The 27,542-nt window shown below is 35.4% G+C and overlaps 1 protein-coding gene across 2 annotated transcripts; it reads left to right on the plus strand.

The window, feature by feature from the left end:
- The first annotated feature begins 954 nt into the window (after window positions 1-954).
- On the plus strand, window positions 955-27,122 carry LOC138715516 (uncharacterized). 2 transcript variants are annotated; one of them, XM_069848527.1, is made up of 6 exons: window positions 955-1,078; window positions 6,103-6,246; window positions 7,979-8,109; window positions 11,867-11,946; window positions 16,659-16,748; window positions 26,868-27,122. In XM_069848527.1, exons 2-6 carry the CDS (start codon window positions 6,139-6,141, stop codon window positions 27,002-27,004), a joined length of 546 nt encoding a protein of 181 aa, XP_069704628.1. In that variant the 5' UTR covers window positions 955-1,078; window positions 6,103-6,138; the 3' UTR covers window positions 27,005-27,122. The 2 variants fall into 2 exon arrangements, with proteins under 2 accessions (XP_069704628.1, XP_069704629.1); XM_069848528.1 differs by having other exon boundaries at window positions 16,662-16,748.
- The last annotated feature ends 420 nt before the right edge of the window (window positions 27,123-27,542 follow it).

The raw sequence follows: 27,542 nt of genomic DNA on the forward strand, positions 1-27,542 counted from the left end.
AAATAGGACACATTTTGTGCAGTGAATTGAAACTATCTTTTAAAGTTAGCCTGCACATTTTACTTCGTATAGATCAGGCCTGGGCGTTAACAGCTCAATTGAGGTAGGCTACTGCAGACCACCCCTTGACTCTCCATTCCAGACACAGATATATATCGGACTGTTACAAGCAGACCTGAAGGCAAGTATTGCTGAGTGACGGATTGTTTAAGGGACGCATCATAGCTTTCGACTCTCCCTGGTCGTCTAAAATCCACCACTGATGCAGTGTTTTACTATGTGTTTGTTTCTAAAGTAGTGAAGTGAAAAGAACATGGGCGTGGGTATCTGCTTTTCTTTTGCCTTCCCCTGGTATAGGCAGTCACGAGTTCTTGCCATGTGCTCATTTTTAATAGACGACCAGGGATGTAACACTAATTGATAACCTGAGAACACAAATTTTCAAATAATTTCTCATTCTGGACAAACTGGAACAAACAGTAGTTCAGTGATGATTGAATTTCAAATGGAAAGTTTTCTGTACGTAATTACACTATATTAGGACTGTAGCTCAACAAATTCGACAGATAACTGGAAGAATTGTCTGCGATAACATACAAGCGATTGCAATAAGTAAACCCCCCCCCCAAAAAAAAACAAAACAAAAATTCTCCATAATTATCAGGATAACGAGAGTCGTAGGCAGTTGGACAGGAAATAAGATAAGAGGTCACTATTGTAGAGGAATTTCACAGCGACATATGTACGGTTCAGAGCCATAGTGGGCCAAGCGCCATTTGTGAAAAACGGAGAAAACAAGAGATAAAATTAAGTGATTACCATAATTCAATGAAACATATAGCAAGTAAGATAAAGTATGCACATTAAATCTAAATTATATGTCAATCTTCATTAAATTATGCTATTCACTTAACGTTAACCCTTGGCTCCTCCGTTTTTAATAAATAGCGCTTGGCCCTCTAGAGCTCTGAACCCTCCATATATAATGGGAGGGGAACGTTGATAAACTTTAGAATAAATTGTCCATGAAGCTACATTAGCTACATTAGTTCGTGAACTAGCTGACAGCATTAAGCAAGTAAGTATACGTAGTATACAGTAAAGGTAATAATGTTATCCAACTGAGAGTATGTAATTTATTTTGACTTCAAACTAGATTGTATACAAGCGGTGCGCATATTCGAAAAGTGCGCCGCAAAGCTGTGCAACATGAAGTGTTGTTACCTAAAATAGCGGTAAGCCTCGGTTATTGGCCCCACAATGCGTCTAGAATAAACTTACATACATATGAAAATAACTGTTTCGGTATCGGTACTACATTCCGAATTTTAAAGCGATTACGGACCGCATATTAATTTATGGAGCGTATGGAAATTGGGTCCAAAATCAGGAATAGGTTGAGTTTCGTTGTCGGAAACTGAGAAGTGTGACAAGACTCGCTACACACATTGGGTAACTTTTTGGGGTTACGCATGTGAGATGAGAGGAGAATGCAGCACGCTTCATTCCCACAGTCGTAACTCAATAACCAATAAAAGCTGAAGAGTTACGCACGCGTTTGACAAACTCAAACGATTCGTTCCGGATTAATATACGAAATTAAAATGTAAAACTACTGCACGGAAAATCTTATTATTTAGTAAAATTGTTTAAAAAAAGAACAAAATTTTGGACTTCATTTCAAAATGTTGAATTGCAGCCAATACGAACCCAAGAATTCTCGAAATGAGACAGACTTTTACCAGGTCAAGGGAAAAGTCGAAGAGGTATTGGGGAATAGTCCGTGAACAAGACCATTTTTGGTTTCTATATAGGTAGTAATGCCATAGATTCCACGGTATTTGCAACAGAAATATGCTTTATACTTTCAAGAGCTCTATGTAGCCTAGTATGCAATCGATATTATTATTAGATATGTAGAATTCCATTCCGAGGTTCAGGTAAATAAGTATTTCCTATGAACCTCCTCACTTGTTTTATTATCTTGATACGCCCAAAGAAACTCGCGATTGTATATTTCGCATTACTTCGGGAAAAAGAGCAAATAAAAGTTTCTCCCTGCTATCAGCATAACAAAATGAGAGTTGACGTATTTGAAGATAGTTCGTGATCTCGGCCTAAATGCGTGTTTTAAACATTTAGTAATATTATGAACTGCAAGGTATGGAGAATTAATCATGTCTTTCTGTTATCGTGCTATATCATATCTCCTCGCTCACCATACCATCCTCATTTCAGGAGAAAACTCTGTAGTGAATACGAACCAGAAAATATTCAGAATTAGAAAGAGACTTGTATCAAGGCAATAGAAATAAAATATGCAAAATATTTCCCTTAATTACATTTTTAACCTACAGTTTTTCTATTAGGGGAGTTAGGCCTAAAATGACATACTTGGGTAAAATGACATACTATGTGTTTTGTGAAAACATTGTAAGCTGAGTTTGAATTTACAGCTCTACAGTGCACAGAAGCTGGAAACAGTGATTACATCCAAGTTTTAGCAAGCAAAGGCGCTTTTTGGTGAAGCAGGTGCAACTAAAGGAAAAAAGTGCAAGACGATATAATATTGTTGACGTATGTTATGTATTTTTTGTCCTTTTAAGCTTCAGATATTAGTGAAATAATGTTCATGACTGAAAACATGAATATTTCCCTCTATAAAAAGCATTACAATATCCAAATTCATAAAGAGGTTACGTCATACTAACATTACTTCTTATTCTTCTTCATTCCGGATAAAATGACATACCAACTACTTGGCTAAAATGACGTACTAGTGCATGTTTCTGACTGGAAATGAGAAGCCATATATTATGGGAGATAGCGATTTGGAAAATTGGTGTCAAATTTGTTTACAATGGCTGAATAGTGATTACTTCTGTGAAATTATGTAATATATAGTGGGATCTCTCTCATTGCTCGACTGAATTTTTTGTAAAGCTAACTGATTTTAAAATAGGTGAGGTGCGGATTTCTTTAAAATATATAAAACCGTAAAGTTTCTAAAATAAATATATTTTCAATATTTATATGCACTGAATTTTGTCACTCTCATTTATCCTCTTATGAATGAGCTAGGCTGGCGAGTCTGAAGTTTACTTGCACCTACTTCACCAAAAAGCGCTTTTGTGGAAAACATTGTAAGATGAGTTTGGATTTACAGCTCTATAGTGCACAGAGTTTGGCAACAATGATTACACGTCATGTTAGCCTTCCCTCGTCACTGTACCCACCGACTCCAGCCACTTGATGTCTCTTTCTTCGGGCCTTTGAAAACATATGATCAGGCCGTTACAAAGTGGCTGAGGAACCATCCTGGATTGGTGATTACACAGTTTCAAATTGCGGACTTATTTTCTGAAGTCTATGGAAATCTGCAACCATCACCAATGTATTGGATGGATTTTCTTGAACAAGAATTTGTCAACTCTATACGGACATATTTCCTGATCACTTAGTTAGTCCTGCAGCGCCCACAGACAGACCTCTAACGAATGCAGTCCCTGCAGACGGGCCAAAGGGTGCAACACAGAAGAGCAGTTCAACAACAAGGAATGCAAAAGAACATATGATAGAGCCATCACCAACAACTGCTCCAGCAGTGGAAACGTCACAAACGAGGCCTTCATCTCATGTGACACACCAATATATCTCCCCGATTCCTTCTGGCACTAGGTCTGTGGCGAGAGGAAAGAGAACACATGAAGTGTCCCAAATCGAGCATCTCTTTTAATGACCAATTAAAATTAAAGGAAGCTGAAAGAGGACCTGTAGAAGAAAGGTGTTCAGCAAGTAGAGGAAAAACACAGTTTCAGTTTGATCTAAGCAATGGGGACCAAGATGAAGAGAGTGACTTCGATGGTGATGTTGAGAACGATGCACCTTGTCTGTACTGCAATGAATTTTACAGGCAATATAAATCAGAAGAAACATGGCTACAGTGCAAGAAATGTTTCTCATGGGCACACAATGAATGTGCAGGTGTATCTAAGAGAACATTTTTTTAACTATGTAAAAATTAACTTAAGTGTGTCATTTTACCCTAGTAACTGGGGTAAAATGACATAGTTTGTCAATTTTCAAACATTCCTTTCAGTTAAAGATTGTCAGTATTTTCCACTTTCTGTTGATCTTAATATATGTGTTATGTTGTAGTATTAGTCATATATAATTGACCGAAACAAATTTGGTAAGAATACATATTTTTTTCAAGATTTCCTTAAGGTATGTCATTTTAGGCCTAATTCCCCTATTATAGAATGTAGATGCAGCCTTTAGGAAAAAAGTCACTTTTCCGCATGATTCCCGTCCGTTTCAATTGATTGATGCCACATAGACTATATCCATAATATACAACACATTTACATTTAATTTAATTTAATTTAAAGTTTACGGAATGAAGTTCAGTCTTTAACCACGTATTTAACGAATTTAAAATCCTTGAATCAAAATTTAAACCTGATTCCATTGTTTGAACTTCAAGTACTGAGGTTCTGTAAGAAGGAAGAGCTACTGCGTAACAATAGACACCATCATCCTCATATAGCAATTGCCAACCTGCTAAGAAACACAGGATGGAAAGTACATGAGGAGATTGATTGCGTGTCTGAAGATGATTCTCATAGAAGGGTGGATATAATTGCTATCAATAGAAGAACCCAGAAAGCGATGGTCTTAGACCCTACGATTTGCTTTGAACGAGACACAAATCAAGCACTGCAGATAAATGATGACAAGCGAGCTAAATATGTACCTTGTCTTCCATACCTCAGTGTAAAATATGGCATTCCGCTTTACAATTGGGATGTTGCAGGCTTACTATTTGGAGCGAGGAGTTGTTTACCAAAATTTACATGTAATATCCCTAAATCCTTTAAAATTCCCTTTTATGAGGTTCAGAAGATTGTGATGGAAATTCTGAAGACCTCTCTTCAAATTCTACACTATAATTTATATGTTATCACGTAAATTTTAGTTTTACTGTACAAATCGAGTAATTATTTTAGTCGTTTCATTTCACTTTATCTTTTTATGTTTGTTAATTCCGGATCCCAGTGATCAACATCACTTGAGAACAGATAATTTTATATAAAATTTAGTAGTAAATTCCATTCCACTCAACTAGAAAATATAGTTTTGTAAATTGAATATAATCTCCCATTATGAAATTTCTCTACATGTAGCCTATATAAAAGACCGAACAAAGCGATTGCAGAATCTGATGTAACTTATCTTGCAGTATCAATAATTGAATAACGAATAAAAACAGAATAAAATTTTCACGCGTTGAATTATCGTACAAAATTGTCCGGCCTATCCAATACATTGACATACAATGTACTTTTTCTTGTGGGACCATTTCAAAGCCCTCGTTTATAACACACCGATCGAATAAAAATATGACCTGGTAGCAATAATCATAAAAATCACCGTTAGGAACATGCCGGGAAGCTTCGAACGAGTTCGACAGTCGATGGCACGAAGTTGTAATAACTGCCTGTACTGAGGCGGGTGGAAGATTTGTGTGATGAATAAGGTTGCTGGCATCTGAGTAGTGATATGCTTCAAGTGAATATTCTTTGTACGTATCTATTAATTAAAAGTTCACAATGAAATAATGAATGTCTTGTGCTGTTATTCTGCAATGTTAGCACTCACATCAAGTTCTATATCTACCAGACGAAACGTTTCCGGATAGCCTACGGGTTCCTACATGAAAGTTGCTCACAATGATCTCCTCTATCTTCTGTAAAATCGTGTAACAAAGTCACAGTACCACTCTGTTTATATGTACGGTATAAGTATACAAATCATATTTAATAAATAACTGTTCACTACATAGGATAAACTGTCTGTAATATTGTGATATGAGTAATATTGTAATAGTTCTTTTTGATAATATATTACAATTTTACTGAACGAGAGGGAGATCGGTTGTTTTGTGTCAACGTATTAATGAAGTGTTCTAGGACAAGTTGCTGCACAAAACCGGTTCTTCTCTCGCTCAGTAAGTTGTAATAAATTCTCAAAAAGAAATATCACAATATTACTCGTATCACAGAATTACCAACCTTTACCCTATATTTTTCTCTTGGCCAGGTGTAATTTTGGTGCCCCATTCCTTTACTGTGTACCATGGCGTCGTTTCTACTTGTGTTTGCGCTTTGTCTCGTCGTTCAATCGGCCGTGGCCGAAGACTGCAAGACTGGAAAATCTCTAATCGAAGACGTCGATGTATACAAGGTAAGAAATTGGTTATCGTTTTAAAGTGAAAGCTCTCTCGGATAGCATTGTTGACACCCCATTGAACTGAAATTTCTGACTTCAATAAATATTGTTAATAATGAATATTCCAATTTTTTCTGAGTGCTTTTTATTACCAAGAAGTAAGTGTCCTTATTAACCAGTGTAACACAGAGGAAGATGCCTGGCTGTTTCATACAGCACTGACAAGAGTCCCAATAAAGTGTTGATTCGGCTCTGTGGAGATTCATGTTTCATCAGTTGTTTTAGCAAATCAAAAGAAGGAACCATTACGTTTTGATTACCATCACCGAAATTAATTAAGCGAATTTACGAGCATAGGATGCATGTAGAGGTGACGTAGATTGTCGGGAGAGAGTTCCTCTGTATAGGAAAATGTGTGGACCGCCCAACCCAAACTAAATCCAGACTTTCTTTTTAGGAAAAGTAGAAGCAAAGTAGCTATAGGAATGAACTCTGTAACGTCTAACCCACCTCGCAGCTGTGGATGTACTCTATAATGGCGCCTTCCAGCCAGCACTCTCAAGCGAATGTTTACCCCAGCCAATCAGAAGCGAAGTGAATCAGCTGATTCAAACGTATTACGGAAGTGACTATTTAGATGAAGGATCGATGGACCGGAGAGAAATTCTCTTCTGCACCGGGATTCGAACCCGGGTTTTCAGCTCTACGTGCTGAAGATCTACCCACTAAGCCACACCGGATTGCAATTCCGATGCCGGATTGAAGACTCTCAGTTTAAGCTCCACCTCTTAGTTTCCCTTTAGTGCGCAACCCTCTCCGCTCCACCGGTCCTTCATCATGATGAAACGCAGAATTCCGGCATGGAAATATCATATGTACTTCGATACATCAGTATAGTAGAATTATTTAGATTAAATCGATTTATAGATCTTTTATATGTATACAGGGTGGAAGTGAAACCCTTCAGATTTTCAGAGCGAATAGATCATGTTGTATGTAACAAAAATTGAAATACCATATTGGTGGAAAGTCCTTAGTTTTCTCTGAAAAAAAATGTTTTTCCCACCCCCCTCCAAATACTTAACACCCTGTTAAACGGTAACTACGGCAGAATCGTGACTTTAATCCATATCGATATAAAATCTAATAAAGAATAATTTACCACCTGGCATATTTCAAACGCGTGAAGGGTTTTCGTGTAAATTTAATTTAAAAACCACCAATTTCAAGCCACTGAACGTTGCGAACAGATTGCAACGTCGTAGCGAGACAGGAAGAGACAGACCTGAGTTCGTTCTCCTCTTACAACTTTACTACTAGAAGAAAGATTACTGTGTTAACGGCGTTGTTGCCGGGCTCCTGGAACTTCCTACTGAATTTTCTAATTAACCGTGCATTTAATTACAAAACGTAATATAGGTTTCCTATTTCTTTAAGTGTACCCTATCGTCCCTTTCAAGTTGCAAGGTTATTCCAATTCCATCCTGTATATATAGGCCTTTCTACGAGATGTATAGATTAATTCTTTCAATTAAAGCTTTATACGATTTTATTGTCATCCTTCAAACAGTTAAAATATGTTTCCTGTAGCTCACTCTTATTCAGATAAACGCTTTATTATTTTTTTAACTCTAGACACAAGACCAAGGCTTCAGCTTCCTTTACGAAAAGTCATGATAATAATCCTCACCCATGAACATAAACTGAGGACGGTTTTGTCTAATCGAGATCTGTAATCTTTATATAGGTACAGAATTCTTGGAAGGTTGTCTACGTCAACAATAAAGATCTGCTGGCAAAATTCTCCTGCTGGATAAGCGACTACAGCACCTCGCCCGACGGGGGGCTTAAACTTCAGGTCAGCATCATTGACAACAGGTAAGACAAAACAAAGCCTAACAGGGAATTTGAGGGCATCTATTATGTGATTCCTTATATTTAGTGTAAAGGGAATTAGGATTGATAAGTAACTTACAATTTGCTGTAAGATTTGATTGTATGTAATAAAGGAAAGAAATGAGCTATGTGATCAACAGTCAATCTTCCAATAATAATAATAATAATAATAATAATAATAATAATAATAATAATAATAATAATAATAATAATAATAATAATAATAATAATAATAATAATAATATTAAAATAGAAAACAATATTTACAACAACAATAATGCAAATATTAAATTAATTAAACTGATATTGTAACGTTAATTAACGGATACAAATAAATAAAACAATCTTAAACAAAGAATTCTTGTCTAGTCGATGATATAATATTATCGGTATTATAAGAATAATGAAAATGTTACTATGTAAATTGAATAAAATTTTTAGAAGAATAAATAAATCATAAGTCATTGCAAGAACAAACTGAATCTATACATTGAAAGGATCGAATTCGCCTTCATGTATCTTGGCGTTTTAATGCATCTGGAGACTGGTGAAAGAAATGTTGAATTTCAATTATAGAAAAGTTTGTGAGCTCTCGTATCATCGTCTGAATACGTAAGATAATATTCTTTAAGAAGAAGTCACAGGGTACACCTTTTAAACCTTGCAAAGAATGGATAATCGAACTCATGACGTCTTGTAGGCTTCGATAATTACAGTATTCGCATTTTCTCTCATAGCTATGTCCGGAATTAATGATAATGAGCAGAAATCTGAATGATCATAAGGATATAATTTTTCTTTGTATGTATTCTATTTTAGCCGAATCAGTAGTTGTAATAGAGTTCAAAACTACAGATGCATAATATTCGAGTTTCAATCGCACTGTTATAGGCTATAGTAGATTCTTAAAAGAGAATCAGCCGTGGAAAAAGAATAAGTTAGTGACCGCATTATTTCGACCGTTCAGATTGCATGATTGTAAATTAATGTAATGAACATGATTACGAAAATACAGTTTACTGTCAATGAATATTCCCAGATATTTTACACAATCAGTTCTGTTTATTACAACAATATTTAGATAATAATTAAATTTCAGTGAAGAAGTTTTCGTGGAAAAGTTTATCACATTAGATTTGGAGACGTTAATTTTCATATCATTAACTTCTGACCATTCTGCAACTGAGTTAATGTCACATAGAAGAGACTGACTTATTTGTAATAAATAGGGAACGGAATTTGGAGTAGTAAAAGCTAGTATTGGCATCTACACAGTCATTTGTTTACAACCCTTTATACCAAGTCCTCCCCTCCATGACATACTCGCAGATCTCTGCACGTCAACAACAGGTGAACGGGAAAGTTGTCGCATAAGAACTTCAACGTGCAGGTTTGCAGTTTAGAGTAGTGAAGTGCAGGTACAATGCCGAAAGTGAAACCAACTAACAATACAGAATTGAAAGACTATATTTGTAAAACCTCCAGATCAAGTATCAAAATTCAGGAAACAATTCCCTAAATTGTCGCTTCCCCCATGTCCAGTTCCTACGAGATGGGGGTCATGATTAGAAGCTTGCAATTATTACGCACATCACCTCCAATCTGTGAAGAAAGTGGTCCAGTCTTTCAATACCGATGACGCGGCTGCGATTCAAATACGCCAGGAACTGCTAAATGATGAAACAATCGAGAAAGAAGTCACGGATATTAAGTCAAATTTTGGATATTTACCGGATGCCATTATTCAATTAGGAAAGTCAGGAGTAGAACTAGTTGAGCAAATAAATATTATGAGGACTATTGTAAATAAACTGAGTGCAGTAGAAGGTAAAATAGGAAAACGTGTTGGTGAAAAAATGAACAAAGTTTTGATTAAAAATGATGGATACGATATTCTTAGTCGGATTTCAGATGTACTAACAAAGACGTGTCCCAATGACGTCATTCAACATGTGAATTTAATTGACGTATCTTGTTTCAAGTACTCTCTAATTGTCTCTGCAGATGGAGAGCGGAGTTTTTCCATGTTACAAAATTTCCTTCCTTGCAACGGAGCAAAGTTGTATTTTCAAAATTTGAAAATAATATTTACAATTTATTATAACAAGGCATAGCATTAATTGAAAATGCCATTTCGTTTGGATCTACATATTCAGAGGCGAGTTCCATACAGAAGACAACTGTCTATCAACAGCAATATGTCCACTGACACGCGAAGATGCAGAGGTTCATATTTAATTATGTATATTTGTAATGTTGTTTATTGGTGTCTTGTGCGTTGCGAAGAAAAGCACATGTAGTTCAAAAAGAAATGCAGATTATGTATGTAGGTCACTATATGTCATTAAACTATTCCATTTGTTTATTCTGAAATATATTTACAGGCGTTGCGTGTAAGTTTGTATGAAGTGGACTGTACGCTTCCATGCGCCGTGACGCAGCTCGCTTAACAGTCACTGAGCTACGAATATCTATACTATGTTTCACCATTCTTTATAATACTCCAAATCCCTTTCCCTGGTAATAAGTTTCCCATTTCATTCTAAGCGTGATAAGATATCTAAACAGACAATATAGTGAACGGTGGATAGGTAGAGGAGGACCTATACCTAGATTACCGGATTTAAATTCTTTGAATATTTGTGTATGGAGTTATGCAAAATGTCTAGTTTACACAACACACATCACCACAGCTGAAGAATTGCAGTAAGCCTATCGGATTGTGGATGCCTTCCAGCAAATGAAGACTGACCCAGGACTGCTCGAGTGCCATGGGTCTTTGCAGAGAAGTGAAGTTCATGGTCAGAATTTTGAACATCTTCTGTAAAATTCTTTAGTTAACATGTTCATACCGTACCGTACCTTGTTTATCCGCAATCTTTACTGTTGTTCAAACAAAAATGTTTCTTTTGTGTATGTTTAATCACATTTGAAGCCAAAATTATGAATTTTACTGTCCCGTGACTGATAAATGAAATAAAATTATCACTGATTCTGTTGGAATTAGTATTTAGTATATTCAGCGGGCCTCCACCAGCACAAAATGACATTATCTCGCGTATGGTTAATTTGCAGACTCATGTTAAATGGGACTATTTTGCTTCTCTTCATTTTTAATTTTCATCCCTATATCTTTTACCATCACTTTTGAAACACTCTGTACAAAATGAGACAAATTGACCGGAAAATCTAAATTTTCGTGTCAATAACAGCGATCGAGCGAAGTATAAAACTACATTTAAATTTATTTTCCAAATTAAGAGCTAAATAAAACAAAGTAAGTATTGTATGTGACCAAAGTTGTTAATGGTTTAATATAATTAATTTAGACACTTCTAGATTATACTGGGAAATGGTTTTTTTATAATAAAAATGATTTTTCTTTTTCAGTTTCACAGATGTTATCTTTCTTAAACCAACTAATTATTTCAATGCATATGTCAAATCCATAACGTAAATAAAGAAAAGAGCTACAGTATAAGGCAATATCCGACAACTGGTAACGTCTCATATCTTCGCACACACAATGTGGAGTGATTTGGGTATAGGAATGGACTCGTTAACATTGTTGTTTTGGGATATGACAAACATTTCCATGATAACGTCAGTGTAATTTCTGTTGCACAAAATCTTTCCGTTTTTTCTATTAGTGTAGGACGACCACATAATTAATTATACGTAAAAAGTTAGTAAACAAGAACAATGTGGAATCTTTTACATGTTGTTGTTCCTGTTGCAGTAACGGACAGAACAACACCTTCCAAGGAACCTACGAGAAGGTGAACGGCCACTACGTGGATTACATTCTTTCTGGCAATGGTGAGTGCTAATAAAGTTGCAGCCACGTCGTTCCGGCTGATACTCGTACACTGACGTCCAAAGAAATCTGACCTACGATTTTATGATCGTGTAAGCGAACTTTCCAACCACGGATAAGTCAGACCCAAAGGTATCAAATTTAACGAACTTTGAAAGAGTTCCGCTAGTTACTCAGTAGATGGGATGATTATTGGGGCGGTTAAAAGTGTCAGGGAAATTGATTATGCCGATTAATCATAAATTATTCACATAATTGACAATATCAGCGGTTTTCAGCTTACCCATTGTTGTTTTACAATAAGTAGAGTGGTATGAAAAATTGAATTCTATCATTCGGATATATTTATGTGCTATTGGAAATAGACTACTATTATCTTCGCCAACTATTCACAGAATAATAATAACTAAAGAAGTCACATTTACACCAACAAATTATCGACCACTATCGATTAGTAGGATAAGATATCTTCGAACGTCAGTGTAAATTCGTTAAGTGCTGTAGCAATGCACCTCAGCCTAGTTGGATATTGGCATATTGTCAAGATTCTCAGGTCGCCAAATCCATTGCACAGTTGGCAGCAGTTATTATTTTAGCTCTGTAAATTTAACAACTTACGCATTTAAATACTCGGACGTACATTATAAAAAAACGAGCACTTTCCCTTCATTCTTTCAGACGTAGACCTCAATAACAAAACAGTATGACATTAAAGTAACAAACTGGAAACGAATTTATTACAAAGGCCTTACTGCCACATATTACATAAATACTACGACTTGCATTAACTTGTTGCTTACCTCGAAGTGAAGGTCACTGATAACCAATACTGGTGTCTTTGAACCAACCTGTTAGTCAAGTCGAAATATCTCTCGTGCGCTTAGAGACAGTTATGGCTAGCTAAATGGTGTGATACGTCCAACAGTATTTATGATTTCAAATGGAAATCCTGAGGCAAGCACGCCACTGACAACTGTAACTAGTCTGACGGGTACAAAATTGTGGGAAAATGTACAATCGTGAAAATGTTAACTAGTTCGCATTATTTTTAATTGTTGAAATTGAAACTTATTACAAAATAATTTGCATCGCATCCTTTCAGATTAGGAAATAACAAGGAGAATATTAGTAGACCCTGTAGTTATTACTTATGACTGAATCAGTGGCGTCAGTTCAGCCTTCTAAATCTAATTCAAGTAAATACGCTGTTTTTTTCCAAAGATTTAATATGTTTTATGTATTATGAAACCAGGAAGCCTATAAAGAAGAACTGTGGTGCTGTGAAGAGTATTGCTGCCATAGTTCATGGGAGGAGTTCAACGGCAGTGACTTCACAGAGGATAGTCTTTCATATAAAAGGAACAACAATTTATTATGCCAATTTGCGTTATATCTTATATTTAGTGGAGAACTGCCTTGACTTGAAGAAAAATTGCAACATCGTAATAAATTCAGTATCACTTCCCAACGCATGCAAACTCCAGCTCTTCGCAGCTGTGAGGGCGGTTATGTAGTTCTTGTCAGCATCCAATCCTTTTTTTTTTTTTCATAGATTTTACGATGAGCTGTTGGTATGTCTAACAATATTAATATTATTAATAATAATAATAATAATAATATTAATAATAATAATAACTGTCCTAACACTTATCATTCTTGAAATTTAATTGTTTGTCTTTAGTTGGTGTCAGGACCAACGTTTTCGACTAACTGAAAATCATCTTCAGGTTCCAATTTACATAAATGTATAGGCCTACTTGTGGACAAAAAAGATTTTAACAGGCAAAACCTAATTTTTTTAAGATAGACAAAAACTAGTTTGACAACATTTTATTGGTACATATTTTCAATTTTTTTTCTTTGGATCCCATAGTGCTTCTGTAACAATGTAGATTATAGAGGAATGGAAAGACATTCAACATTGCTGAACTTTTAGAAGTTGAACAAAATATTAACTTTCCATGTAAAAGCTTGTAACACTTCGTTACATTGTTGGTTACAACCGTTTAACAATTTATTCAGTATCTTCTAGAAACTGCCTAAGCAGTACTCTTTCTCCTGACATCTAAAACTCCACACATTCAGCAGATGGGCAAAGACTTCGTTGATTATAAATCCATCTGGTACATGAGCTATATACTGTACGGATGTCCAGGATTCCTTTTGTTTCTTATGATTCCTCTTCCACTTCGACATAATATTTTCGCATTGAGAATACTTTGGCCTGATGGGATTCGAAATTCCAATGTATTGCTTTTTATAACAGATGCAGCACCCTACATGATGAAAGCAGCAGCTTCTTTAAGTGCACTGTACCCAAAAATGGTACATGTGACGTGTTTAGCGCATGCATTACACCGGGTCGCGAAAGAAGTACGTGCAAATTTTCCTGAAGTGGATAAATTAATAGGATGCGTGAAGAAAGTATTCTTGAAAGCCCACTCTCGAATTTCAGCATTCAAAACAGAAGCTCCAGGAATCTAATTGCCATTTTCACCTGTTTTGACTAGATGGGGAACATGGCTCCAAGCTTGCAGTTATTATTGCAAGAATTTCGATGTTGTGAAGAAAGTGGTTGATTCTTTTGATAATGGTGAGTCAGTGTCAATAAAAAAGGCGCAAGAAATGTTAGCTGATAAAGAAATTACTGGTAAACTTTCTTACATAAATACTAATTTTGGATTCCATCCTGATGTCATAACTGTACTGGCAAAATCCCAAGTGACATTAGTGGAACAGCCACAAATAGTGGATAAAGTGGTGAATGATTTGAGCCGTGCATGTGGTAAAGTGGGTGATGCAGTGTGAATGAAAATGAAAAACTGTCTAAGCAAGAACAGGGGGTACACAACATTGTGTTCAATTGGCAGAGCTTTGTCTGGTGAAAATTTTTCTCTTCCTGACTGTGAGTTAAATCCAGGAGACATTGCTTGCTTTCAGTTTGCTCCAATTCTTCCGTTGAAGTAGAGAGAAGCTTTTCCACTTATAAGTCGGTACCAGCAGAAAATATACAATCATTTTTGTTTGAAAATCTCCGTCAAGTTTTGATTGTTAACTGCAATTCAAAATTATTGTAAAAGGGCACTTGAAATGAATTTCCTGCAATACAAGGTACTGTAACATGTATTTTTTTTTAATTTTATGTAGTTCAGTAATCATGTGAGTACTTAACGTAATTAAAAGTATTTTCATTGGCAATGCATTACTTTTAATTGGCAATTTTTTGTTTTGTTTTAGGTCATTTTTTGTATATTTTAGGTCATAAATGCATTTTTTATTTAGCATTTTTTACCAATTTATAGGTCATTAAATGCCTTGCCCTACTAATATCAGTTACATTGATCATAGTTCTAAATAAAACTTTGAACGTAATTGAGGAGCAAACGATTTATAACTAAAAAAAAATGAATTATTTACTAACAATAACAAAGCTCTATTTGGAAATATAACAGATTTAAGACAATGATATTTATTTATAACAAGTGCAACGGGTACGGCTAGTCTTTATATAAAACTATGAGTAAAAGTCAGGATAGGAGAAGAAATGTCAGAGAGAAGTGGAGTAGGGAAAGGAGTGCGACAAGGATCTGTCATTTACCGCAATAGTCACATGAATACATTCGAGAAAGTGTGAACACATTATCACAGCCAATAAACGCCGTTCTCGGTAACAGACATGCGTATATGAGGACGTGGGGTTTTGCGCCGTTCCTCCTGCCGTTCTGCGATGCGTATCCGCATTGTAGCACAGCATCTTTGTGCGACGGCAGCAACGGAAAATTGACGTCATTGGTGAAATTGGTGTCTTGAACTGTTGAATAAAACACACGTGGACTGTAGAATAATGTGCTTTATTGTCCTTGATGTTCTAGCCGCAACAGCTCACCATCATCATGTTTGTAGACGCCCCCCTAATGGAGGATTACGAACCCTGAGGTACCAAACTTGGCGAAGTGCCAACCTTTGAAGTCCCAAACAGACTTCATACCTTTATATATAAGTTATGAAGTCAGTTATAGACACTCTCGAGAGGAAATTAAATGCAGAATACATATAATGCCTGTTATTATTCGGTTGAGACGCTTTTCTCATCCAGTCTGCTGTCGAAAAACTGGAAGTTAGAATTTATGAAATAATTATATTACCGGTTGTTCTGTATGGTTGCGAAACTTGGACTCTCACTTTGGAAAATATTTGGATGAAGTTTCAGGAGTATGAAGAAAGTTACACAACGCAGAACTACACGCTTGTATTCTTCAACTAACATAACGAGGAACATTAAATCCAGACGTTTGAGATGGGCAGGGCATGTAGCACATAATGGGCGAATCCAAAAATGCATATAGAGTGTTAGTTGGAAGATTTGAGGGAAAAGACCTTTGGGGAGGCCAAGGCGTACACGGGAGGATATTAAAATAGATTTGAGGGAGGTGGGATATGATGATAGAGACTGGATTAATCTTGTTAGGATAAGGACTGATGATGGGCTTATGTGAAGGCGGTAATGAACCACCACTTTCCTTAAAAGCCATTTGTAAGTACGTTTATATAGCTTATATAATATGGACAACAATTTGGGGCAGGAGAATGCAATTATAGCTACCACGCATTCACATCGTGTCTTTAAGTGTGCTCTTTCATCTCTTGGTTTTCTAGTGATTTTACAAAGTCTACGAATGTGTGCTTATAATTTATTTCTGTCTCATTTTTGTAGCAGGTTTATCATCTACTTACAACATTATGGCGGCGGACTACCAGCTGTTTAAAGTTGTTGGAGCATGCCTTAGCGACGCTAACTACCAGCGTGAGTATTAAATACAAATTCGTATCAAATTTTGTATCCATTGTCATTAAATCAATACATAAATAGTTACGGACTGACAGAAAATTGAGTTCTACCCCTTAGATGATCGTATGCTTACTGTTTGACCGTCAGCCTATTTGTATAGTTCTCTGCACGACTCAGTAACGACAAGAGAGTTCAGTCAGTGTCATGAAAAATAATACAATAAACCACCATTCTTCTGTTCCCTATGGAAAAACGCAATTTTAGAGCTGGAGCAGTTTATCTCAATATGTAGAAGATCACTTCTATCCTGTATTAGTACATGATGAAAGTTTGAAATGGCATTTTATAGTATTTTAGAAATTCTTGTTTTATTTTCCAGCAATATTACATACAAATGACGTTATTGCTTTTCCACTGCTTAATAATTTTCTTCACAAAGGAAAGTAGCAACAGTAGTAGTAGTAGTAGTAGTAGTAGTAGTAGTAGTAGTAGTAGTAGTAGTAGTAGTAGTAATAGTAGTAGTAGTACAATTTCCATTACCCAGATAGGCTATAATGCTTCGATATGGAATATAAATAAGAAACGTGAATACAATAATTCAGGGGTTCCCAACCTATTTGTCGCGGAATTTGGAACTGAAAAATAAGTTTTATGTCATCCAGAAAGTATCTTTACAACTCATTTTTTATTTACAACGCAGTCTTTGGTATGGTACATTTTATTTTGAAACAGACTTTAACAATGAAACCTGAACACCTGCAAAAATGCTCAGTTTAATTATTATGTCTGGCGATAATTGAAATGAAAGTGAACACCTACAACAATGCTTTGCAATTACTTTACTTTTCCCACTTAGTAAAAAACAGAGATTAGAATCGTCGGATCATTTTGGCCAGTTTCAGTATATACGTGTGAGCGAGTGATAGTGCTTCACAAAAACGTTCTGCGTTTCAAAAATATAATGATGAAAACTTATATATGGTCTTACGTGGCGTGGAGATGAATATAAAGAAAATCTCGAGTGTTTTATATGCGGAAATGTTTTGTCAAATCAGTCGATGGTGCCGAATAAACTAAAAATGTATTTAGAACTGCCATTTTCAAATTCATACTTGTGTCAATCAGCAATTTTCTACCATCAAAATAGTCAAGTCTAAAAAAAAGGGAACTGACTGCTGCATCTTGATGATTTACGTGTTGGCCTGTCAACCGTAAGGCAGCATAGAGAAACTCTGTGCAGCCCACCAAGCGCACACTTGATACTAATTTAAATACATGAGTTTTCAAAAACGATAATAAAAATCTTTTATCGGACATCCAGTATAGACAGGTAGGGATTTTTTACACACAGGTATTGTACCTTTGCTTTTTTCTAATGCCACTCAAGTTGCTGCTTTTTTTTTTTTTTTTTTTTTTCGATTGCGTGTTAACATCGACCTAACTACAGCACTGGATGTCCAACATTACACAGAAGTTATCAGTGCTTTCTTTTCTGGCGGAACGCACTGGAACAGCTTAGCCCTTGAAAGTCTTAGCTGAACGAAAAGGAGGTTAAAACGACAAAATTCTCGTGCAATGAGTAGTAATCATCTCCCCCGTTTGCTACAAAATATTCTACACAGAGTTCAACCACCTTTTGCTCTAGAAGGAAATACTGGTTGTTATTATTATTATTATTATTATTATATTATTATCATTATTATTATTATTAAAAACAAATGAGTGTGTCGCGATATCGTGGGCATTCTGTAAAGTTTGCCTTCAGTCACAAAAGCTTGGGAACCACTGCATTAATTGATGAATTGTAAATAAAAATAAAATAGAATAGGTAGCAAGTAAACATTAAAAAGTAGGAAATTACAAAGGAAGTAAAATTTATTAACAAGAGCAGTATATTTGGATGTTTAAAGTAGACAGCAAATCACAGGCTAACTAAAATTGAATCGTTTTTTTTTTTTTTTTTTTTTTTTTTTTTTTTTTTTTTTTTTTAGAAATACGATAAGTCAAATTTTAACAAAATTGAGTGTATTGCTAATTTATGTTGCAAACGGACAGATATACCATTTTTCAGAAAAATACCACAAGCCAAACGGCATTTCTGCTGTAACATGTGCGCTTGAAAACTAAGTTACGTGGATAAGGCCCGTAAGTCAGTGACAAGATTGACACAGAATGAACAAGCTGTTGTGTTTGATAAATTAATTTATTTTGAGTGTGAATTTTGGATCTGTTAGAATAATGTTTATAACGTATTATTGATTTATTGTACTGAATTATTTCGTGCAGGAGTTTGTTATTTATGTCTTTAGTGACATTATATACAGGTTAGAGTAAAGTTTGTCCACATGAAGCAAGAATTATGAACTCATCTTCTAAATATTGTTTTTGAGAATGAAATTCGTATTTATAAACAAATTTGCTATTATTTCATGAAATAAATATATTGTTGTGTTAAATCTTTACCAGATTTTGATAAACGCCATAAGTCAGACATTTTCAAACATGAATATTGAGTCATATTCTATTTAAAATTATTCTTTTGGACACAGAAATATTCGTTAAGTTTTTACTAACATTTCCCATTTCAAACATTCCAGTTGTCAAGACATGCATTTCTTTCGAACAGTTTTTTGTGTTTCCCCAAACGTTGTATTTCGTGACTTAGCCCTTTGAAGCGCAGTGGTTACAGTACGTAACCACCTTTTAAATTTGAGCTTTCCACGTATTTACAAGGTAGTTTTTATTTCAAAACTACTGTACTGCGTTCACTGATCCCTAATAACTGTAGAAGAAATTTATTTCCCTAGATTTGTGTTGCTCAGCCTGTTCACTAAGATGGCCGATGTTGTGTATAGTTGGATTGTGGAAGACTCGCTACGTGTTTTTATTTCTGTTGTGTGCTAAAATATCACAGTTATGTAAGTTTCTATTTAGTATTATTTGTCTTTCGGTCTTTTAGAACATATTTCAGTAACAAGATTGTAATTTCTTCGATACATGTGACAACAATATAGAAATAATGTGGTATCAAAACGTAACCACTATGCAAACAGGTTACTTATACTTACCATATCCAACAAAATGTTCCATTTTCGTGTCAGCTTATTCATCATGGCTACAAGGAAGAGATAGTTGGTGACAATCACAAAGTGTTTTTGTCAACTTTTTCACAAGTTTGAATCTGATGATCTCTAAGGCAGCAAAATATCTATGCATGTGGTACAGTTAGACATGGGCGTATTGGTTTACCACAAGACGAAAGAAGAGACCGCCACATGAAACGTGGTGAGAGTGATAGCCGTACGTCATATGCTGGAGTGTCCTGCCTCAAGTGGAAGGATAGAAAGTCCATTCGTTTCCTTTCTAATTACCACGATCCATCTATTGGCGCCACTGTTTCAAGGAAAGAGAAGAATAGAACAACCACTGAAATTGCTAGTCCACAACTCGTGAAGGACTACAACAAACATTGGATTATGTAGACAAAGCTGATATGCTGAAGTCCTTGTACGAGATTGATAGAAAATGCAGAAGATAGTGGCACTGTATTTTTGGCATTATGTTGAAGTCACTGTGACTAATGCCTTCTTGTATATTCGTTGAGAGGTAAAGGTAGAGAGCTGACTCTGAAGAATTTCAGGTTGGCTGTTGTTGATGGCTTGGTCGCAGCTAATACTCCAAAACCTAAAGGGAGAAAGACAGTACTTAAATCTGTGCACCACTTCAAGCCAACGGTTCCATATGAGAAAAGATTCAACAAGGTGGCACATACGGCCGCGTGTGAATCTTCAAGACGCTGTGCTTATTGTAGCACTGAAGTTCAACCACACGTGAGTAAATGGGCCTGCAACATTTTTGGAGTGGCACTTTACTTTACTGACACCAGAAACTGTTTCCATTCGTATCATTCACAGTAAGTCTGAAGGCATTGTATTCTGCAGTATTGCATAGTGGTCTTACCATGAAACCAGCCATTTTCTTTGTCAAAAACAGAAGTTTTTCAAATTTTAAAAAATTGAGGCAATTCTCATTGCAAACACAATTTTTTATTTCCCTCCCAAATGCGTGCATAAAAGGGTTAAGGGGTTTCTAAAAAACGATTCAATTAACGATAACAGTGCAAATACATTTTTTAAGTTAATATCAAATTGAAAGCTAACAAAATTTAACATTACAAATGCATCTGTGAAATAAATAGCAAATCACAGACCAAAATTTAATTACAGTGACAGCAGTGTAAATGATTTTATTTAAATAAATACCAAATTACAAGCTAACAAAATATAACATCTACAGTATGTACAAATGAATGTTTCAATACTCGTGAATGGAAAATTACAACTAACTAAAATTAACAATTATTCACAGAACTAATTGCTCAGCAGAGCCACACCGTGTTTAAACTTTAGAGGAAACATAAATGGAGGGATATATGGCAGAGTATGAAGTACAGAGTAAAGAGTATCACAGAAACCTATGTGAAGATTTTATGTTGAGTTTGGAGTACCTGCATTAGTTGTCCGTTTGTACATTCTTCTTGAAGCAGTACGATTGTTTACGAGGAAATGCTTTAGAGAGTTTCGAAAAGAATTTTCTGTTTTCTCAATGCATAAGTTCGCCGGAAGCGAATTAAAGATTTTGAAACATTGGTCAAAGGGAGGCAATTCAAAAAGTTTAGTAGCATGCTTAGAGAGGGTTAGGGCGTTTTTTTTTAGTATAACAAGATTGATAACCACAATATCGCTTGAATAAATTGTTATGTTTGAAAGCATAATGGACACATTAGAAGACAATTATGGACACAACTGTTAGAATCTTCTGTTTTTTGAATAGACGTTTGCAAGACTCGCGAGGTTTAATTCTGAAAATGGTTATAATTATTCGTTTTTGTAGGACAAGAATTCTGTCTGTTAAGTACTGTCTGCTGCACCCCAAGAGATTATAGGCTTTGGTATTTTATCCTGGCCTAGTTACAGCTGTAATAGCCAGGCGAGGTGCATTCATAAGAAATTAATATGTCCTAGAATGGAAATAGGCTAGTAACTTCCGGAATAGGCAATAGCTAAAATGAATATAATTTAAGAAAACCCTACAAAAATTCGCTACTTACTTTATTACATTTGAAAGTATTATAAACTCTTATTCAGTTTAATTACTCGGTTAAAATTGCCACACGAATTCACAGATCATTAAGAACAACAAAAAAATCTGGCTGTGAATGGAAAAGGAGCAGGTTATTTTACGACGCTTTATCAACAGCTAAGGTGATTTACGTCTGAGTGAGATGATGGTGATAATGCCGGAGAAATGAGTCCGGGGTCCAGCACTGAAAGTTACCCAGCATTTCTTCATATTGGGTTGAGGGAAAACCCCGGAAAAACCTCAGCCAGGTAACTTGCCCCGACCCGCCTCGTTTCGCGGCCAGACGCGCTAACCGTTACTCCACAGGTGTGGACAATTTACTGTATCTGAGCAGCTTTATTAAATTATTCAGAAATTAATTTTTTTTATTTATAAACATTTCATACATCATAATGTTAAAGAAGAGAAATTAAGTTACAAAAAACTGTTAAGATTTAAAATTATATTCTTTTTCGAAATAAACTCATTTTCTGAAAATGTAAGTTTTTTTAGTTTTGCTAAATTACGCCCTACTATAAGTTGCCATTAAAATCTTTTGGTCATAAAAAGATTTGTAATGCTATTATCACTATTATTATTATTATTATTATTATTATTATTATTATTGTTATTATTATTACCAAAGGTTTTTTGAATCAATAGAGAAACATATCTGCCTACACGAAATCTACATCCTAATCTTAGTCCAAAGATCTTAATTCTTATGTTAGTGTGGATATTTTCAATATTGCATAGATTTGAGCTGTTAAACAACTTTGAAGTAGTTTCTACCACCGCGCCGCACAGCGATCCTTTTACCTATCTGGCCGCGCAAAATTCGATTCAGTATTAAAATGATGCAGAAACGTTAAAATAACAATTTGTATATATGTTAAACATTTTCGTTTTTCATATGACATGATTCGAATTCAATTTGGACTTAATATTAACTCTGGATCACAGACATATATTTATTCTATAGGCAACAACACTGTAGAACACCAGGTCTTCATCACTGGATGTACGAAAATTATAAATAAAATTCATGGAAGAAATCAGTTACATTATAATTTTTATTTTAATTGCACTCTTAACTTCACACATGATATAATATTTCAATAAAAACACTACATTGTTTCCTTTATGTTATTCAAGTAAGACATTTCCCTATAATTAGTAAGTGTAAATTTATCTCCGTAAAGAAAGTAGTGGGTGCCTCAAATTTTAACAAGTTTATCAACAGTAATCTCACTAGAGGTTTTAATTTATCTAGAGAAAATCAAAACTCGAGTGGGATTTAATTGACTATTACACGATTAGAAGAAAGTATATAATAATAATAATAAGTAACAAAGTACTCCAATACAATAAAATATTAACTGACTTACGAAAGTAACCCTGTCTTCAAATGTATTATTGCACCATTACGCTAGATGGCAGTTGTGCCAACTATGGAATCTTCATTGAACTCTGTAGACGGTTACTAGTCAAGAAAGCTTTGTTGATTCAGTTTCATCTTTATTAAAATGCAACATTCCACTTCAATTATCCGAATCCCAGTAATCAACGTCACTTGGCAGATGATTTTCAATAAATCTTAATATTAAACAATCTCTGATACGTGACTGTCCATAATATCATATAGCAGAAGCTATAACATAACCTAACTAATATACACAAGTGTTAGAAAAGTTTTAATTAACGACGACGACATAAAAAATAAACATGAATAATTTTAAAAGGAATAATTATTGAATGTACAATTTTCAAATTTGAATGTGGTTGGTGGTTCAATTGATGTTATATTGGACGTGTGCGTAATAGAAGTGGAACTCGTTGATTTAGGCCCACATGGTGTATTCAACTTATTCAGGATTTCAGAATGAATAATTTTAAAAGGAATAATTATTAAATGTACAATTTTCAAATTTGAATGTGGTTGGTGGTTCAATTGATGTTATATTGGACGTGTGCGTAATAGAAGTGGAACTCGTTGATTTAGGCCTACATGGTGTATTCAACTTATTCAGGATTTCCGAATGGTGCTCTTCATTTATTTGTAAATCGGATTTCAGAAGATGCATAGGTATGATCAGTGATTTTTATTACTTCTTGTTCTTGAATGCCAATGCGAGTCATATTTGAAACTGCTGTGAATCGACTGGAGTGGTTTGTAATTATATATATATATATATATATATATATATATATATATATATATTTTTTTTTTTTTTGACGTCCAGACCAGCGCAGTTTCAAATGTTGACAAACAAAGAAACAAATGCTAGGGACGCGATAAAATTAAACAAATGCTAGGGACGCGATAAAATTAAACAAATGCTAGGGTCGCGATGAAATTATGCGATAAGCAGCCATGATTGGTTGAAATACGTACTTTCGTACCCTTTTATTGGTCAAAAGTAGTATGACGTAGTAAGAGTGTAATAGTCATAACAAAATACATAATACATTAACACCAGACACACGTGAGTGTATTCCTATATATTCTCTACATAATTTAACGTATATTCACAATAATGATTTCAGCGCTACAGCAGCAGCGAGGCTCGTGCCCTTCCTGCCGCTATGTGCCACTTATGTGGTCCATCTAAGAAGGGCGGTATTGCAACCAAACATCCATCTTGAGGGATGTGCCACACATGTAGCACTTCGGTGTTTTCTATTATGACATTGCTAGTTCTTTATTATAAATTGTGACGAAAATTTTACAAGTATAAAGTAATGGGGAAGATTACAAGACGTTGACTAATAATGAACGGTTATCACTACTAATGTTTTCCTTAATGTAATTCAGTGTTAGAAGTGTTTTCAATAATATTTAGTTCTCAGAGTTGTTGTAAGTTTCAGATTAAGTTCCTGAAGCGGGCGCGGGGTCTTGATAAACAAAGAACTTCGTTGAGTACAGGTCCGCTTCTCATTCGCGTTTTCTTTGTGAGACTGCTTATTACAGGATCTGACGACACCAAAAGCATATTCAGCATTAGATGACAAGCCAATTATGGAAACTTTTTCTATATTTTGTTCATATAAAACAAATTTCTGTCTAGCCACTTCTTTTTGTGACTGGAATTTACTCAGGATTCGGTGACAAGCAAGCTAAATTAACAATCTTTAAGAATATCTTCAAAACGGATTATCTGTAAGTTTTCAAATCATTATTTTACAGTAAACAGTTAAATACTTCATCACTTCTTTCTGCTTTGTCATCTGTATGCCGCCAAACACGAAAAAGATCGTTCCGCGATACCTCATCTGAGAAAAAGGCAAAGTTGCAAAAAGTAGCAGCTAGTTTCTATATAGGAGAAAGAATAAGGTATTGTCTTTAGTCTTCTGAAAAAATTTTGACCAATTGTTGACAATTCTAAATTTCCGGGTGTAAAAATACTCAAAACTAGAAGTTAAAATAGCAATTTTCAAGCAAATTTCACTTTAAAATAATGAGTTATGTCGGATTTTTAAAATATCACAAACATAGCACATATCTTGGTCTCCCATATGCACCAGTAAAAAGGTAAAGGTATCCCCGTAACATGCCATGAAGACACTTGGGGGGCATGGAGGTAGAGCCCCATGCTTTCCATGACCTCGGCACTAGAATGAGGTGGTGTGGTCGGCACCACGCTCTGACCGCCTTTTACCCCCGGGAATGACCCGGTACTCAATTTTATAGGAGGCTGAGTGAACCTCGGGGCCGTTCTGAAAGTTTGGCAACGAGAAAAAATCCTGTCACCACCTGGAATCGAACCCCGGACCTTCCAGTCCGTAGCCAGTAAACCGATTAAAATCGTCGGAAGAAACACGTCCTTTCAAGCACAGTTATCGAACATAAATTATGAGCTCGGCTTCAGGCCAGGGATGCGATAATAAACGCCATACTTCTGACTTCTTTTGCAACACAAGGGCTGCACAAATAAGCGTAAAGGAAAGTTTTTACGACCCAAGATCAATATGTTTCAAATATTAATATTGAACTTGCTATGGTTCATCATATTATTATATTAGCTGCTATGAAAAATATCTGTAACAGGTAACTTCCAATAACAGAAAAATGCTGTATCGAGTTTATTAAACGCTAAATTAGTCTTTTATGAAATGATTGTTAAATTTCCTATTATACAGTGTCCGAAATGTACCTGAACAACAGGTCATTTTTGTAATGCTTGGTATTAATATTTCTATTCTTGCTGCAAGAATCATGATGATAATGGACTATCCCGTTGAGGCCAATAAGTACATGCGGACGTGATGGTTGATCACGTTGTAACGTTCAAGATGATTCCGAACGACGGATGGAGATGTGAGTGATTCCTTCGTCAAACAGAAACAGAATAATATATTTTCATCAGGAATGTCCTATTCTGCAATTAGGAAAAAGTTATGTTAAAGCATTCATTCTTTATATTGGTGCGCTCAGTTGGAAACTAGTGCCCCACTGATTGGCCTGTGCTTCCAGTGAGTCCTTGGAAGTCTGAACACCACAAATCTGCTACCAAGGTCGTTGAGTTTTCTTAACAATTGAGCGAACAGTTCTGCTGTACCTGCCAACTGGGATGAAGTTCATTCAGCTCATCAGGCAACGCTCTCGTGACCATCCCTCATGTTAGCAGAGGAAATGCAATGATGTTCAGGTAAAGGGAGTTAAGCCATTTTTGTGCAAATAGAGTTTTGTTCCCCCGGGTGAATACAGAAATTAAATTCTGTAAGTGGGTGTACAAAACAACAGATAGCAATATTAGTACAGTATGTGATGTATTTTATTAGTGCAGAAAATTATTTTCAATGCGGTCCGAACTTTAATTTTCATTTATCTCAAAACTCATTTTTATGACTTATCTCGCTTTACCCTAACACCATCGAGTAATCATCCCAACACAATGCTCAACATGATTCATCGGCAACGAAAAAAAAATAATACTAAACATTACAACATCTTTCACCTATGATGTGGGGTCTTCGGATATTCTGTATATAAAAATGAGAAATTTGTTGCAGCTGCGGTTGGCATCTCTTTTCTGACTTGGACACCAAGTGAGGAAGCTCTTAAAGCCGCCAAAGAGGCTCTCGCCAAGATTGGTCTCGATTTCAAGGACTTCGAGCCATTCTGTCCACTGAGTGTAACAAAGGAATAATAATTTCGTCAGAACTACCAACGATGGGGAATTAAATTAGTAGAAGTACTAATTTCATTATACTGTGTGTGGTTTAAAATGTATCGTTGTTCTGACATAATAAATATTGTAAACGCAACTATTAAATACTCTCTCACTCAAAATGAATACCAAATGAATACATTAGACCAGTGGTCGTCAGCACTCGTTGAAATGTGCAATGCGTAATCGGTGCCGTCCCGTATGCACCGTCGTGCAACAGGGAGAGATAGAGAGCATACCCGCTAGCAGCTACGAGAGCACTATAGTGCACTGCGTTTTCCGCGGGTAAGAAAGGCTAGCCCCAGCGTGCTCTGTGCTGACAACCTCTGCATTAGACCGTACAATTAGAAAATCTGTATTTTTTTTTCCGTGCCTTTTTACTTTTCAACATGAAACGTTTATGCTTTAGGACAAAATGGAGAGAATGTTAAGAAAGTGTCAACACCTGAAGTAAATTAATTTTTTTAAATGAAGTTCCTAAAGTTGATTACAGAGGCAACACCATCGCTTTTGTTAT

Source organism: Periplaneta americana, chromosome 15 (genome assembly GCF_040183065.1).
Source record: "Periplaneta americana isolate PAMFEO1 chromosome 15, P.americana_PAMFEO1_priV1, whole genome shotgun sequence".
NCBI classification, from domain to species: Eukaryota; Metazoa; Arthropoda; class Insecta; order Blattodea; family Blattidae; genus Periplaneta; species Periplaneta americana.

What these genes read in the sequence shown, in the direction of transcription:
- LOC138715516 (XM_069848527.1), top strand. Translation starts at nt 6,139, where the DNA reads ATGGCGTCGTTTCTACTTGTGTTTGCGCTTTGTCTCGTCGTTCAATCG. An exon ending in TTACATTCTTTCTGGCAATG is followed by an intron (nt 11,947 to 16,658) that starts GTGAGTGCTAAT and finishes TCATTTTTGTAG; the next exon opens with CAGGTTTATCATCTACTTAC. An exon ending in TAGCGACGCTAACTACCAGC is followed by an intron (nt 16,749 to 26,867) that starts GTGAGTATTAAA and finishes AATTTGTTGCAG; the next exon opens with CTGCGGTTGGCATCTCTTTT.